This window comes from Scyliorhinus torazame, chromosome 31 (genome assembly GCF_047496885.1).
Source record: "Scyliorhinus torazame isolate Kashiwa2021f chromosome 31, sScyTor2.1, whole genome shotgun sequence".
NCBI classification, from domain to species: Eukaryota; Metazoa; Chordata; class Chondrichthyes; order Carcharhiniformes; family Scyliorhinidae; genus Scyliorhinus; species Scyliorhinus torazame.
In genome coordinates this window covers 4,219,917-4,237,274 of record NC_092737.1, presented here as the reverse complement: position 1 = coordinate 4,237,274, position 17,358 = coordinate 4,219,917, and the positions used below count along the sequence as shown (strand labels likewise).

Genomic DNA, 17,358 nt, shown 5'->3' with positions numbered 1-17,358 from the left:
TTTCCGAAACAGAAATTAATCAATCCCTGACTGAAAAGGAGCATTTGGTCCTGGGGCAGTTGTCAGTTGCAGGCTGCAGTTACCGATCACTCCATAAGACCATCAGACACAGGAGCAGAATCAGGCCACTCGGCCCATCGAGTCTGCTCCGCCATTCAATCATGGCTGATATTTTCTCATCCCCATTCTCCTGCGTTCTCCCCATAACCCCCGATCCCCTTATTGATCAAGAACCTATCTATCACTTGTGGGAAAAAGTAGAACCAGAGGACTCCATCTCAGACTAAAGGGACGATCCTTTAAAACAGAGATGAGGAGGAATTTCTCCAGCCAGAGGGTGGGGAATCTGTGGAACTCTTTGCCGCAGGAGGCTGTGGAGCCCAAATCACTGAGTGTCTTTAAGACAGAGATAGATAGTGCCGTCAAAAGAAGGGGAGCGCCACCTCCACTTGCTTAGAGACACTGGGTGGAATTATCCCCGAAATCGGCCAAGTCCGAATGGGGAATGTGCCATCGCCTCACAGATGTGCAGCGATGCTATCGGTCCGAAACCTCCACGTGCTCATCAGTCTTCAGAGTAAGAGTTTCAGTTCATCTTTCAGTAAACCCTGCTCCTTACATCATTGCCCAGTATAGAATCAAAGCCCCTCTTTGCTCATTCGGAAGAAGCCAGCTGGTGAGTTAAATAAAGAATTCCAGCTCTTTCGATATGAGCCCCCGACACTCCGTGCTGGAATTCCTGATACGCTTGGCGTGCCAGAGGACCCGGGGGGTGGGCCGTTTGACTGTCTCGCCTGCCGGCCAGCAGGCCACCGGTTTATCGGGGCAGCACCTCCGAGCCTGCGCCAGAACGGGGGCCGCTTCCGGAATGTTCCGCGATCTGAGGCCGGCACGGGTTAGGTACGGCGGAACACCCTGAGCATTCCAAACGAGTCGGATTGATATTGGTCCTTGGGCCTCTCACCAGCTGCTGGTGGTTGGGGGGTGGGGAGTTGACGGGGGAGGGTGGGGGGGGGGGGGGGGGGGTTTGTGGGGGGGGGGGGGGGAGAACATAGAACATAGACCATTACAGCGCAGTACAGGCCCTTCGGCCCTCGATGTTGCGCCGACCTGTGAAACCACTCTAAAGCCCATCTACACTATTCCCTTATCGTCCATATGTCTATCCAATGACCATTTGAATGCCCTTAGTGTTGGCGAGTCCACTACTGTAGCACGCAGGGCATTCCACGCCCTTACTACTCTCTGAGTAAAGAACCTACCTCTGACATCTGTCTTATATCTATCTCCCCTCAATTTAAAGCTATGTCCCCTCGTACTAGACATCACCATCCGAGGAAAAAGGCTCTCACTGTCCATGCTATCCAATCCTCTGATCATCTTGTATGCTTCAATTAAATCACCTCTTAACCTTCTTCTCTCTAACAAAAACAGCCTCAAGTCCCTCAGCCTTTCCTCATAAGATCTTCCCTCCATACCAGGCAACATTCTGGTAAATCTCCTCTGCACCCTTTCCAATGCTTCCACATCCTTCCTATAATGCGGCGACCAGAATTGCACGCTATACTCCAAATGCGGCCACACCAGAGTTTTGTACAGCTGCAACATGACCTCATGGCTCCGAAACTCGATCCCTCTACCGATAAAAGCTAACACACCGTACGCCTTCTTTACAACCCTCTCAACCTGGGTGGTAACTTTCAAGGATCTATGTACATGGACACTGAGATCTCTCTGCTCATCCACACTGCCAAGAATCTTACCATTAGCCCAGTACTCAGTCTTCCTGTTATTCCTTCCAAAATGAATCACCTCACACCTTTCTGCATTAAACTCCATTTGCCACCTCTCAGCCCAGCGCTGCAGCTTATCTATGTCCCTCTGTAACTTGTAACATCCTTCCGCACTGACCACAACTCCACCGACTTTAGTGTCAGCTGCAAATTTACTCACCCATCCTCCTACGCCCTCCTCCAGGTCATTTATAAAAATGACAAACAGCAGTGGCCCCAAAACAGATCCTTGTGGTACACCACTAGTAACTGGACTCCAGGAGGGTGGGCTGGTGATTCCAACTTGGACCCTCGAGAGTGTCGCAGAGACAGGAGGAAGAGCCGTCAATTACTCTGACCCCAGGAATGTTTCAGGAGCATCCAAATGGAAATGGTGCTGGATGTTGCTCTCTTGGCCTGCCCTCCTCATTTACAACCAGAGAAAGGTTCCAGTGACAGAAAGTGGCCTTTAAACTCCTCGTGTCCGCAGCGGCCAAACCACAGAAAAAAAAAGGAACGAGCTTCTCATTTTACTCCCCTTTTCCAGCCCCTTGATCCCTCCCCTTTGCAGCTTCCAGCAGTTCAGAATCAGATTCAGGTACTTTCCAAATGAGTCGAGTGTTTCAACCTCGATCACCAACTCTGGCAGCGAGTTCCAGAACCCCCCCCCACAAACCCTGGCAACCCCCCACCCCCGCAAACCCTGGCAACACCCCCCCCCGCAAACCCTGGCAACCCCCCCCCCCCCGCAAACCCTGGCAACCTGACCCCCACAAACCCGGGCAACCCCCCCCACAAACCCTGCCAACACCCCCCCGCCCCCGCAAACCCGGGCAACCCCCCCCACACATACCCTGGCAACCCCCCCCCCCCGCAAACCCTGGCAACCTGACCCCCACAAACCCGGGCAACACACCCCCCACCCCTGCAAACCCGGGCAACCCCCCCCCAACAAACCCTGGCAACCCCCCCCCACAAACCTTGGCAACCTGACCCCCACAAACCCTGGCAACCCCCCCCCCCCCACAAACCCGGGCAACCTGACCCCCACAAACCCTGGCAATCCCCCCCACAAACCTTGGCAACCCCCCCCCCACAAACCCTGGCAACCTGACCCCCACAAACCCTGGCAACCTGACCCCCACAAACCCTGGCAACCTGACCCCCACAAACCCTGACAACCTGACCCCCATAAACCCTGGCAACCTGACCCCCACAAACCCTGGCAACCTGACCCCCACAAACCCTGGCAACCTGACCCCCACAAACCCTGGCAACCCCCCCCCCCACAAACCCTGGCAACCTGACCCCCACAAACCCTGGCAACCTGACCCCCACAAACCCTGGCAACCTGACCCCCACAAACCCTGGCAAACCCCCCCACAAACCCTGGCAACCTGACCCCCACAAACCCTGGCAACCTGACCCCCACAAACCCTGGCAACCTGACCCCCACAAACCCGGGCAACCCCCCCCCCCAAACCCTGGCAACAGCCCCCCCGTCCCCGCAAACCGGGGCAACCCCCCCCACACACAAACCCTGGCAACCCCCCCCCCCCACAAACCCTGGCAACCTGATCCCCACAAACCCGGGCAACCACCCCCCCACAAACCCTGGCACCCCCCCCCCCCACAAACCCTGGCAACCTGACCCCCACAAACCCTGGCAACCTGACCCCCACAAACCCTGCCAACACCCCCCCCGCCCCCGCAACCCGGGCAACCCCCCCCCCACACATACCCTGGCAACCCCCCCCCCACAAACCCTGGCAACCTGACCCACACAAACCCTGCCAACACCCCCCCCCCCGCAAACCCTGGCAACCTGACCCCCAAAACCCGGGCAACCCCCCCCCACACAAACCCTGGCAACACCCCCCCGCCCCCGCAAACCGGGGCAACCCCCCCCCCCCACACAAACCCTGGCAACCCCCCCCCCACAAACACTGGCAACCTGACCCCCACAAACCCGGGCAACCCCACCCCCCCACAAACCCTGGCAACACCCCCCCGGCCCCGCAAACCGGGGCAACCCACCCCCACACAAACCCTGGCAACCCCCCCCCACAAACCCTGGCAACCTGACCCCCACGAACCCTGCCAACACCCCCCCCGCCCCCGCAAACCCGGGCAACCCCCCCCCACACAAACCCTGGCAACCCCCCCCCACAAACCCTGGCAACCTGACCCCCACAAACCCTGGCAACCTGACCCCCACAAACCCTGGCAACCTGACCCCCACAAACCCTGGCAACCTGACCCCCACAAACCCTGGCAAAACCCCCCCCCCACAAACCCTGGCAACCTGACCCCCACAAACCCGGGCAACCCACCCCCCCACAAACCCTGGCAACCTGACCCCCGCAAACCCTGCCAAACCCCCCCCCACAAACCCTGCCAACCCCCCCCCCACAAACCCTGGCAACACCCCCCACTGCAAACCCTGGCAACACCCCCCACTGCAAACCCTTGCAATACCCCCCCCCACAAACCCTGGAAACCTGACCCCCTCAAACCTGGGCAACCCCCCCCCCACAAACCCTGGCAACCTGACCCCCACAAACCCTGGCATCCTGACCCCCACAAACCCTGGCAACCTGACCCCCACAAACCCTGGCAACCTGACCCCCACAAACCCTGCCAACCCCCCCCCCCCACAAAGCCTGGCAACCCCCCCCCCCCCACAAACCCTGGCAACCTGACCCCCACAAACCCGGGCAAACCCCCCCCCCCCACAAACCCTGGCAACACCCCCCCCGGCCCCGCAAACCGGGGCAACCCCCCCCCACAAACCCTGGCAACCTGACCCCCAAAACCCTGGCAACCTGACCCCCACAACCCCTGCCAATATCCCCCCCGCCCCCGCAAACCCGGGCAACCCCCCCCCACTCATACCCTGGCAACCCCCCCCCCCACAAACCCTGGCAACCTGACCCCCACAAACCCTGCCAACACCCTCCTCCCCCGCAAACCCTGGCAACCTGACCCCCACAAACCCGGGCAACCCCCCCCCCCCACAAACCCTGGCAACACCCCCCCCGCCCCCGCAAACCGGGGCAACCCCCCCCCACACAAACCCTGGCAACCCCCCCCCCCCACAAACCCTGGCAACCTGACCCCCACAAACCCGGGCAACCCCCCCCCCCCACAAACGCTGGCAACACCCCTCCCGGCACCGCAAACCGGGGCAACCCCCCCCCCCCCACACAAACCCTGGCAACCCCCCCCCCCACAAACCCTGGCAACCTGACCCCCACAAACCCTGGCAACCTGACCACCACAAACCCTGCCAACACCCCTCCCGCCCCCGCAAACCCGGGCAACCCCCCCCCCACACAAACCCTGGCAACTCCCCCCCCCCACAAACCCTGGCAACCTGACCCCCACAAACCCTGGCAACCTGACCCCCACAAACCCTGGCAACCTGACCCCCACAAACCCTGGAAACCTGACCCCCACAAACCCTGGCAACCTGACCCCCACAAACCCTGCCAACCCCCCCCCCCACAAACCCTGGCAACACCCCCCCCCCCCACAAACCCTGGCAACCTGACCCCCACAAACCCAGGCAACCCCCCCCCCACAAACCCTGGGAACCTGACCCCCACAAACCCTGCCAACCCCCCCCCACAAACCCTGCCAACCCCCCCCCCCACAAACCCTGGCAACACCCCCCACTGCAAACGCTGGCAACACCCCCCACTGCAAACCCTTGCAACACCCCCCCCCACAAACCCTGGAAACCTGACCCCCTCAAACCTGGGCAACCCCCCCCCCCACAAACCCTGGCAACCTGACCCCCACAAACCCTGCCAACCCCCCCCCCCACAAACCCTGGCAACACCCCCCCCCCCACAAACCCTGGCAACCTGACCCCACCAAACCATGCCAACCCCCCCCCCCACAAACCCTGCCAGCCCCCCCCCACAAACCCTGGCAACACCCCCCACTGCAAACCCTGGCAACACCACCCCCCCCCACAAACCCTGGCAACCTGACCCCCTCAAACCTGGGCAACCCCCCCCCCCCACAAACCCTGGCAACCTGACCCCCACAAACCCTGGCATCCTGACCCCCTCAAACCTGGGCAACCCCCCCCCCCCAACAAACCCTGGCAACACCCCCCCACAAACCCTGGCAACCTGACCCACACAAACCCGGGCAACCCCACCCCCCACAAACCCTGGCAACCTGACCCCCACAAACCCTGCCAACCCCCCCCCCCCACAAACCCTGCCAACCCCCCCCCCACAAACCCTGGCAACACCCCCCACTGCAAACCCTGGCAACACCCCCACTGCAAACCCTGGCAACACCCCCCCCCCACAAACCCTGGCAACCTGACCCCCTCAAACCTGTGCAACCCCCCCCACAAACCCTGGCAACCTGACCCCCACAAACCCTGGCATCCTGACCCTCACAAACCCTGGCAACCTGACCCCCACAAACCCTGGCAACCTGGCCCCCACAAACCCTGCCAACCCCCCCCCCCACCCACAAACCCTGGCAACACCCCCCCCCACAAACCCTGGCAACCTGACCCCCACAGACCCAGGCAACCCCCCCCCCCCACAAACCCTGGCAACCTGACCCCCACAAACCCTGCCAACCCCCCCACAAACCCTGCCAACCCCCCCCCCCGACAAACCCTGGCAACACCCCACACTGCAAACCCTTGCAACACACCCCAATGCAAACCCTGGCAACACCCCCCCCCCCCCCCCACAAACCCTGGTAACCTGACCCCCACAAACCCTGGCATCCTGACCCCCTCAAACCTGGGCAACCCCCCCCCCCAACAAACCCTGGCACCCTGACGCCCAGAAACCCTGGCAACCTGACCCCCACAAACCCTGCCAACCCCCCCCCCCACAAACCCTGCCAACCCCCCCCGCACAAACACTGGCAACACCCCCCACTGCAAACCCTGGCAACACCCCCCCACTGCAAACCCTGGCAACACCCCCCCCACAAACCCTGGCAACCTGACCCCCTCAAACCTGGGTAACCCCCCCCCCACAAACCCTGGCAACCTGACCCCCACAAACCCTGGCATCCTGACCCCCTCAAACCTGGGCAACCCCCCCCCCCCAACAAACCCTGGCAACCTGACCCCCACAAACCCTGGCAACCTGACCCACACAAACCCTGCCAACCCCCCCACCCACAAACACTGGCAACCCCCCCCCCCCCACAAACCCTGGCAACCTGACCCCCACAAACCCGGGCAAACCCCCCACAAACCCTGGCAACCTGACCCCCACAAACCCTGCCAACCCCCCCCCCCCACAAACCCTGCCAACCCCCCCCCCCACAAACCCTGCCAACACCCCACACTGCAAACCCTGGCAACACCCCCCACTGCAAACCCTGGCAACACCCCCCCCCCCCCACAAACCCTGGCAACCTGACCCCCACAAACCCTGGCATCCTGACCCCCTCAAACCTGGGCAACCCCCCCCCCCAACAAACCCTGGCACCCTGACACCCAGAAACCCTGGCAACCTGACCCCCACAAACCCTGCCAACCCCCCCCCCCACAAACCCTGCCAACCCCCCCCCCCCACAAACCCTGCCAACCCCCCCCCCCACAAACCCTGCCAACCCCCCCCCCCCACAAACCCTGGCAACACCCCACACTGCAAACCCTGGCAACACCCCCCACTGCAAACCCTGGCAACACCCCCCCCCCCACAAACCCTGGCAACCTGACCCCCACAAACCCTGGCATCCTGACCCCCTCAAACCTGGGCAACCCCCCCCCAACAAACCCTGGCACCCTGACCCCCAGAAACCCTGGCAACCTGACCCCCACAAACCCTGCCAACCCCCCCCCACAAACCCTGCCAACCCCCCCCCCCCCACAAACCCTGGCAACACCCCCCACTGCAAACCTTGGCAACACCCCCCCCCCACAAACCCTGGCAACCTGACCCCCTCAAACCTGGGCAAACCCCCCCCCCCACAAACCCTGGCAACCTGACCCCCACAAACCCTGGCATCCTGACCCCCACAAACCCTGGTAACCTGACCCCCACAAACCCTGGCAACCTGACCCCCACAAACCCTGCCAACCCCCCCCCCCACCCACAAACCCTGGCAACACCCCCCCCACAAACCCTGGCAACCTGACCCCCACAAACCCGGGCAACCCCCCCCCCCCACAAACCCTGGCAACCTGACCCCCACAAACCCTGCCAGCCCCCCCCCCCACAAACCCTGCCAACCCCCCCCCCCCACAAACCCTGGCAACATCCCCCACTGCAAACCCTGGCAACACCCCCCACTGCAGACCCTGGCAACACCCCCCCCCCACAAACCCTGGCAACCTGACCCCCCTCAAACCTGGGCAACCCCCCCCCCCCACAAACCCTGGCAACCTGACCCCCACAAACCCTGGCATCCTGACCCCCTCAAACCTGGGCAAGTTTTTTACGCAGAGGGTAGTGGGTGCCTGGAACTCGCTGCCGGAGGAGGTGGTGGAAGCAGGGACGATAGGGACATTTAAGGGACATCTTGACAAATACATGAATAGGATGGAAATAGAAGGATACGGACCCAGGAAGTGTAGAAGATTGTAGTTTAGTCGGGCAGTATGGTCGGCACGGGCTTGGAGGGCCGAAGGGCCTGTTCCTGTGCTGTATATTTCTTTGTTCTTTGTTCTTTGACCCAAAACCGCCCCCCCACCACTCGAAACCTCATCTTTCTTTGATTTGCAATTGGGAAAGAAGTTAATTTTGTTACAACTGCTCCTTGATAATTGTTCTGTTGATTGTCCTGATGCAGCGCGGAGAAGACACGAATATCAATCGACCATCCTCGAAGAACACTGGACCAAAGAGATGCAAAGCAGACAAGAGGCATATCAGTGAGTATTTCTGTGACGTCTGAGTGGCTGAAAGAGGAACACATGTTATAAAAACTAAAAACAGTCTTGCCGATGTATCTTTGAAACGGGACCATTAACTCCAAGATACAGCAGGGGTTAAATCCACAATCTCCTTACACGCTCGATCGGGACAGTGTAGAGGGAGCTTTACTCTGTATCTAACCCCGTGCTGTACCTGTCCTGGGAGTGTTTGATGGGGACAGTGTAGAGGGAGCTTTACTCTGTATCTAACCCCGTGCTGTACCTGTCCTGGGAGTGTTTGATGGGGACAGTGTAGAGGGAGCTTTACTCTGTATCTAACCCCGTGCTGTACCTGTCCTGGGAGTGTTTGATGGGGACAGTGTAGAGGGAGCTTTACTCTGTATCTAACCCCGTGCTGTACCTGCCCTGGGAGTGTTTGATGGGGACAGTGTAGGGGGAGCTTCACTCTGTATCTAACCCCGTGCTGTACATGTCCTGGGAGTGTTTGATGGGGACAGTGTAGAGGGAGCTTTACTCTGTATCTCACCCCGTGCTGTACCTGTCCTGGGAGTGTTTGATGGGGACAGTGTCGCGGGTGCTTTACTCTGTATCTAACCCCGTGCTGTACCTGTCCTGGGAGTGTTTGATGGGGACAGTGTAGAGGGAGCTTTACTCTGTATCGAACCCCGTCCTGTACCTGTCCTGGGAGTGTTTGATGGGGACAGTGTAGAGGGAGCTTTACTCTGTATCTAACCCCGTGCTGTACCTGTCCTGGGAGTGTTTGATGGGGACAGTGTAGAGGGAGCTTTACTCTGTATCTCACCCCGTGCTGTACCTGTCCTGGGAGTGTTTGATGGGGACAGTGTAGAGGGAGCTTTACTCTGTATCTCACCCCGTGCTGTACCTGTCCTGGGAGTGTTTGATGGGGACAGTGTAGAGGGAGCTTTACTCTGTATCTAACCCCGTGCTGTACCTGTCCTAGGAGTGTTTGATGGGGACAGTGTAGAGGGAGCTTTACTCTGTATCTAACCCCGTGCTGTACCTGTCCTGGGAGTGTTTGATGGGGACAGTGTAGAGGGAGCTTTACTCTGTATCTAACCCCGTGCTGTACCTGTCCTAGGAGTGTTTGATGGGGACAGTGTAGAGGGAGCTTTATTCTGTATCTAACCCTGCTGTACCTGTCCTGGGAGTGGTTTTTTTTGATGTTAAGATACAGATACTGAAAGCTATTTAATTCCCTAGAATACCATTTCTCAACTTAATAAGTATTAATATTGCAGAAAATAATAGATTGGAGATTTGAATATTGGCATTATTGATTTCCGAACCTTTCGTCCTTTAGGTGGACCGCATTTGCACCAGGGATTCCCAAAAGTATCAAAGCAGAAAGTGGCAGCGATTTACCCAAAGATGCACAATTTACACTTGGGAGAAAAGTTAACTTTGTCTTCAATATTGATTCAGCGTAAGTATTGTCAAAATTCTGAAATACAGTCAATAGTGTAAAAGTGGAGGAGCTGGTGAAGGCTTTATTCAAACATCGGTACAGCCTCGTCGCCATGACTGGACACTACATTTAGTTAGCTGAAGACTGACATCTGTGATGCTGGGGACCTCCGGAGGAGACGGAGACGGATCAACCACTCGGCACTTCTGGCTGAAGATTGTTGCGAATGCCTCAGCCTTGTCTTTGGCACAGACGTGCTGGGCTCCTCCATCATTGAGGATGGGGATATTTGTGGAGCCTCCTCCTCCAGTGAGTTGTTTAATTGTCCCCCGCCATTCACGGCTGGGTGTGGCAGGGCTGCAGAGCTCAGATCTGATCCTTGGTTGTGGGATCGCTTAGTTCTGTCTATCTCATGCAACTTTCACTGTTTGGCACACAAGTAGTCAGCTTAGTGTTGTAGCTTCACCAGGCTGACATCTCATTTTCTGGTATGCCTGGTGTTACCCGTGACAGCCCACCCACACTCTTCATTGAACCAGGGTTGATCCCCTGGCTTGATGGAGTTTACCACTGATCAGAAACTGAACTGGACTAGCCACATTAATACTGTGGCTACCAGGGCAGGTCAGAGGCTGGGAATCCTGCGGAGAGTAACTCACCTCCTGACTCCCTACAGCCTGTCCGCCATCCACAAGTCAGGAGTGTGATGGAATACTCTCCACTTGCCTGGATGAGCGCAGCTCCAACAACACTCAAGAAGCTCGACACCATCCAGGACAAAGCAGCCCCGCTTGATTGCTCCCCTTCCACATACATTCACTCCCTCCCACCACCGACGCACAGCGACAGCCGTGTGTACCGTCTACAAGATGCACTGCAGCAACTCACCGAGGTTCCTGAGGCAGCACCTTCCAAACCCACCACCTCTACCATCTAGAGGGACAAGAGCAGCAGATACCTGGGAACCCCCACCACCTGGAGGTTCCCCTCCGAGTCACTCCCCACCCCGACTGGGAAATATATCGGCCGTTCCTTCACTGTCGCTGGGGCAAAAATCCTGGAACTCCCTCCCTAACAGCACTGTGGGTGTACCTACACCACAGGGACTGCAGCGGCTCAAGAAGGTGGCTCACCCACCAACTCCTCTAGGGGCAATTAGGCATGGGCAATAACCCACATCCCATAAATGAATGAAAATGCCGGGTGATCAGGTTGTGGTGAGTACAAGTCTGCTGTTGGCGGGTGCCTCAGCGACGGTGCGTCCAAACTGCTCTTGCTGTCGGACATTGAAATCTCCCCCCCCACCCCCCATTCGGTGCCCTCCCCACCCCCTCTCAGTGCGTCGAGACCTCAGGTTCTGGAATCAATGTCGAGGTTGCCCAGGGGTCACTCAGTCCCAACTGTGTCCCCACCCCTTGGCGGGTCCTGTCCCCCTCGATGACGATGGAGTATGTGGACCATTGAGTGACGGACACGATTCTGCGAAGATGATCGTGTCGGGCTGCTTACGGCTCAATCTGTCGGCGGGACGCCCCCCCCCCCCCCCCCATTTTGGCGCAGGTCCCCGAATATTTGGACCATGGCCAATCGAGTCTCTGATTCGGAGTTGGACCTCACAGCTGTACGCACATCTGTCGGAGCCAAAGGGGTTTCACAATGTCAAAGTGCGAGAAAGAGGAAAAGTGAAGGTTTGTGGTTGTACATGATGTCAGAATGGTTTATTTTTGACTCGGATGTTTCCACCCTCCCATTCTGCATCGTTTCTGCCTCTTCACAAGATTGCCTTCCCCACTTGAGACGAAGCAGGAGACAGAGGTTACTGCCGATTACTGAGAGGGGGGGGTGTGAAAAGGGGTCTGTTGGAACCGGGATGCAGGAGTGCTCCGCCTGTCTCTGTTTCCATTACTCTATAGATTTCAATCATTTCTCCGGCTAGTTAAACAGTCAGATCTGTGCTTTAATCTATTAATCTCCCGCTGACCACTCCATGTCCAGGTTTATTCAATAACCAACAAAATTATTGGCAGAATTTAACGGAAAGGTGTCCAAGTCAATTAGTGGTGGATTTTCCAGGGAGTTTCCCGTTGGTTCTGCGGTGAGTTCCCCACCGCTATCCAATCACTCTGAAGGTTGCATTCCCTGATTGGCGATGCCTGAATCGCGTTCTGCGATTGACTGGAGAACCCGTTTTTACGTCAAACTCGGGGGCAGTGCCGTTTTTCGGAAGCTCCGCCCCCTTGAAAACACCGCACTCGGGGAGTGCGCCACACACACCGTCAGGGCGCCTCAGGACGTCACCCGAGGCTCTCCCCCGATGCTCCGTCTCCGATGGGCCAACGTTCCGACGACGTGGGACACGTGTGCTCACAGTTTCCGGGTCCCTCGCCTGATGGCTGTGGACTGTGCAGGGGGAGGGGAGCCGTTCCACTGGCCTGTGGGTGGGCTTCGGCGGGGGCTGGGGGGACTGGTGGGGGTGGTCCGAGGGTGGCGAGGGGGAGGGGGTTTCGGACGGGCACTATCTGGCAGGCCCCCCCCCCGCCCCTGGTGCTGTTCTTCCTGGTCCACGTTTGCGTGAACCAGCCCTGATCGGTGTCTGGCCGCAGCCTCGCTGGGGCTGTTGTAAATCCCGGGAGGGAGGCAGATCCCGGGCAAGCTCGCCAAGTGGCTTTAAAACCGTTTCTTTCACTTCCAAGGTCTAAACACTTCTGCTCAGTTCTCTCAGAAAGCATCACGCAGGAACCAATCGCTGACTGTTGTCAGGCAGAATACTGTCCCCAGCCAACTCACCGATTAACTAATTGAATCAACTTCCTCCAAAACCGGTTCCTAAGATCCACTCGGCCCTGAAGGATCTGTCCTAAACTCTGGAACTCTCTCCCACAGCCTCTCGCCTCTTGAGTTTTACCCACCTCCATTCAGACCTTCCTTCAGTGTATCTATCTGACCAAGTATGAGATTGCTGTCCTCGTCTCTCTGTCCGTGGCTCAGTATTAAGGTGTAGTTTGTTACTGCTGCTGTAAAGTATTGTTTAACCTTGTTAAAGTGCTGTGACACACTCAGTTCGAATGCGTGACAGCTCAAACTGGGCTACCTCAGGATCGAGCAGCTCCCTCGCCTCCGGATTCACCGGAATTCCTGATGTTAACTCAACGGGCAGAAGGGCAGTTTTCAGGGTTTAATTTGACCACGGTTTTCTTATCGCAGAATTTTTGACCTGGGGTTGAACCCGCTGAAGGTGCCTGGGGTATTGTGGAATACTCTGGGCGAAATCCGGAATAACGTGGATTTCAGCAAAGTTCCAGTCGCAGGTAATTCAAACATTATCCGGTGTCTTTAGATAAACCACAGGATTGTCAAATGAGTCAGTGACAGTGACAGTGGGTGTAAAGGACCTCTGACACTGTTTTGTCCGTGTGCCTCTGTCTGTGTTGGTGTGTCTGTGTGTTGTGTCTGCTTATGTGCCTCTGTCTGTGTATCTGTGTGTCTGTGCAAGTGTGTATTTTGTGTGTGTGTGCTCGTTTGTGTATGTCTGTGTGTGTTTGCATATGTATGTTTGTGTGTCTGTGTGTGCATTTCTGTCTGTGTCTGTTTGTGTGTGTTGTGTGTTTGTTTGTGTTTCTATCTGTGTTTGTGTGTCTATGTCTGTATGTTTGTGTGTTTGCATGCCTGTCTGTGTTTGCGTATGCCTCTGTGTGCCTGTGCGTTTTATGTGTGTTTATGTGTTTCTGTTTCTATCTGTGTGTGCCTATAGAACATAGAATTTACAGTGCAGAAGGAGGCCATTCAGCCCATTGAGTCTGCACCGGCTCTTGGAAAGAGCACCCTACCCAAGGTCAACACCTCCACCCTATCCCCACAACCCAACCCAACACTAAGGGCAATTTTAAACACGAAGGGCAATTTATCGCGGCCAATCCACCTAACCTGCACATCTTTGGACTGTGGGAGGAAACCGGAGCACCCGGAGGAAACCCACGCACACACGGGGAGAAAGTGCAGACTCCGCACAGACAGTGACCCAAGCCGGGAATCGAACCAGGGACCCTGGAGCTGTGAATCAGTTGTGCTATCCACAATGCTGCCATGCTGCCCATGACTGTCTGTGTGTGTTTTGTGTGTGTTTGTGTATCTGCGTGTATTTCTGTCTATGTCTGTGTGTTTGTGTGTGTTTGAGTGTTTGTATGTCTGTGTGTGTTTGCTTAATGTCTGTCTGTGTCTGTGTGTTTCTGTCTGTTTATGTATCTATGTCTGTGTGTTTTGTGTGTCTGTGTTTTGTGTGTGTTTCTGTCTGTGTTTGTATGTCTATGTCTGTGTGTTTGTGTGTGTGTGCTTGTGTGTTGCGCATGTGTTTCTGTCTTTGTGTATCTATGTCTGTGTGTATGTTTCAATAATAATCTTTTATTGTCACAAGTATGAAGTTACTGTGAAAAGCCCCTAGTCGCCACATTCCGGCGCCTGTTCGGGGAGGCTGGTACGGGAATTGAACCGTGCTGCTGGCCTTGTTCTGCATTACAAACCAGCTGTCTAGCCCACTGAGCTAAACCAGCCCTTGTGTGTGTCTTTCTATCTGTGTTTGTGTGTCTATCTCTGTGTGTGTTTTGTATGTTTTGTGTGTGTTTTGCATGTGCCTGTCTGTATGTGTGTGTGTGTTTGTTTTGTCTGTGTGTGTTTGTTTTGTCTCTGCGTGTTTTGTGCGTGCCTGTGTTTTGTCTGTGTGTGTGTGTGTTGTTTTTGTGTGTGTGTGTTTTTTGCCTGTGTGTGTGTGTTTTGTGTGTGTATTTTGTGTGTGTATGTGTGTATTTTGTTTGTGTGTGTTTTTTTGCCTGTGTGTGTGTTTTGTGTGTGTATGTGTGTATTTTGTGTGTGTATGTAATTTGTGTGTGTGTGTGTATTTTGTGTGTGTGTTTTGTCTGTGTGTGTGTGTATTTTGTGTGTGTGTGTATGTTGTGTGTGTGTGTATTTTGTGTGTGTGTTTTGTCTGTGTGTGTGTGTATGTTGTGTGTGTGTGTATGTTGTGTGTGTGTGTATTTTGTGTGTGTGTATTTTGTGTGTGTGTGTTTTTTTGCCTGTGTGTGTATTTTGTGTGTGTGTGTGTGTGTGTGTATTTCGTGTGTTTGTGTGTGTGTGTATTTTGTGTGTGTGTGTGTATTTCGTGTGTTTGTGTATGTTGTGTGTGTGTGTATTTTGTGTGTGTGTTTTGTCTGTGTGTGTGTGTATTTTGTGTGTGTGTATGTTGTGTGTGTGTGTATTTTGTGTGTGTGTGTATTTTGTGTGTGTGTGTATTTTGTGTGTGTGTGTGTGTGTGTATTTTGTGTGTTTGTGTGTCTGATGGAACACAGATAGCCTCCTTCAGCCCATTCTTCATCTGCTGTCCGTCTGCAAGATCCATCCAATTCTGGTGGTACGGTGGCACAGTAGTTAACGCTACTGCCTCACAGCACCAGGGACCCCGGTTAACACTGCTGCCTCACAGTGCCAGGGACCCGGGTTAACACTGCTGTCTCACAGTGCCAGGGACCCGGGTTAACACTGCTGCCTCACAGTGCCAGGGACCCGGGTTAACACTGCTGTCTCACAGTGCCAGGGACCCGGGTTAACACTGCTGCCTCACAGTGCCAGGGACCCGGGTTAACACTGCTGTCTCACAGTGCCAGGGACCCGGGTTAACACTGCTGTCTCACAGTGCCAGGGACCCGGGTTAACACTGCTGTCTCACAGTGCCAGGGACCCGGGTTAACACTGCTGTCTCACAGTGCCAGGGACCCGGGTTAACACTGCTGTCTCACAGTGCCAGGGACCTGGGTTAACACTGCTGTCTCACAGTGCCAGGGTCCCAGGTTAACACTGCTGTCTCACAGTGCCAGGAACCTGGGTTAACACTGCTGTCTCACAGTGCCAGGGACCCGGGTTAACACTGCTGTCTCACAGTGCCAGGGTCCCAGGTTAACACTGCTGTCTCACAGTGCCAGGAACCTGGGTTAACACTGCTGTCTCACAGTGCCAGGGACCCGGGTTAACACTGCTGTCTCACAGTGCCAGGGTCCCAGGTTAACACTGCTGTCTCACAGTGCCAGGGACCCCGGTTAGCACTGCTGCCTCACAGTGCCAGGGACCCGGGTTAACACTGCTGTCTCACGGCGCCAGGTTTTCGGGTTAACACTGCTGCCTCACAGTGCCAGGGACCCGGGTTAACATTGCTGTCTCACAGTGCCAGGGACCCGGGTTAACACTGCTGTCTCACAGTGCCAGGGATCTGGGTTAACACTGCTGTCTCACAGTGCCAGGGACCCGGGTTAATCCTGCTGTCTCACAGTGCCAGGGACCCGGGTTAACACTGCTGTCTCACAGTGCCAGGGATCTGGGTTAACACTGCTGTCTCACAGTGCCAGGGACCCGGGTTAACACTGCTGTCTCACAGTGCCAGGGACCCGGGTTAACACTGCTGTCTCACAGCGCCAGGGACCCGGGTTAATCCTGCTGTCTCACAGTGCCAGGGATCCGGGTTAACACTGCTGTCTCACAGCGCCAGGGACCCGGGTTAGCACTGCTGTTTCACAGCGCCAGGGACCCGGGTTAACACTGCTGTCTCACAGCGCCAGGGACCCGGGTTAATCCTGCTGTCTCACAGTGCCAGGGATCCGGGTTAACACTGCTGTCTCACAGCGCCAGGGACCCGGGTTAGCACTGCTGTTTCACAGCGCCAGGGACCCGGGTTAATCCTGCTGTCTCACAGTGCCAGGGATCCGGGTTAACACTGCTGTCTCACAGCGCCAGGGACCCGGGTTAGCACTGCTGTCTCACAGCGCCAGGGACCCGGGTTAATCCTGCTGTCTCACGGTGCCGGGGACCGGGTTAACACTGCTGTCTCACAGTGCCAGGGACCCGGGTTAACACTGCTGTCTCACAGAGCCAGGGACCCAGGTTAACACTGCAGTCTCACAGTGCCAGGGACCCGGGTTAACACTGCTGTCTCACAGTGCCAGGGACACGGGTTAACACTGCTGTCTCACAGTGCCAGGGACCCGGGTTAACACTGCTGTCTCACAGTGCCAGGGACCCGGGTTAGCACTGCTGTCTCACAGTGCCAGCGACCCGGGTTAACATTGCTGTCTCACAGTGCCAGGGATCCGGGTTAACACTGCTGTCTCACAGCGCCAGGGACCCGGGTTAGCACTGCTGCCTCACAGTGCCAGGGACCCGGGTTAGCACTGCTGTCTCACAGTGCCAGGGATCCGGGTTAACACTGCTGTCTCACAGAGCCAGGGACCCGGGTTTACACTGCTGTCTCA

The 17,358-nt window shown here is 56.6% G+C and overlaps 2 protein-coding genes across 2 annotated transcripts in view; one reads left to right on the top strand and one right to left on the bottom strand.

Moving 5' to 3' along the window:
• Positions 1-17,358, bottom strand: part of LOC140404551 (ephrin-B1-like) — a 536,635-nt gene that overhangs the window by 233,214 nt on the left and 286,063 nt on the right. The window lies entirely within an intron of this gene.
• The window catches only part of LOC140404620 (polyunsaturated fatty acid lipoxygenase ALOX15B-like), a 73,087-nt gene continuing 64,290 nt past the window's right edge, over positions 8,562-17,358 (top strand). The window contains exons 1-3 of the mRNA XM_072493224.1: positions 8,562-8,640; positions 9,965-10,087; positions 13,274-13,377. Coding sequence (XP_072349325.1) covers positions 8,615-8,640; positions 9,965-10,087; positions 13,274-13,377 — 253 coding nt within the window. The 5' untranslated portion in view covers positions 8,562-8,614. The remainder of the gene's footprint in view (positions 8,641-9,964; positions 10,088-13,273; positions 13,378-17,358) is intronic.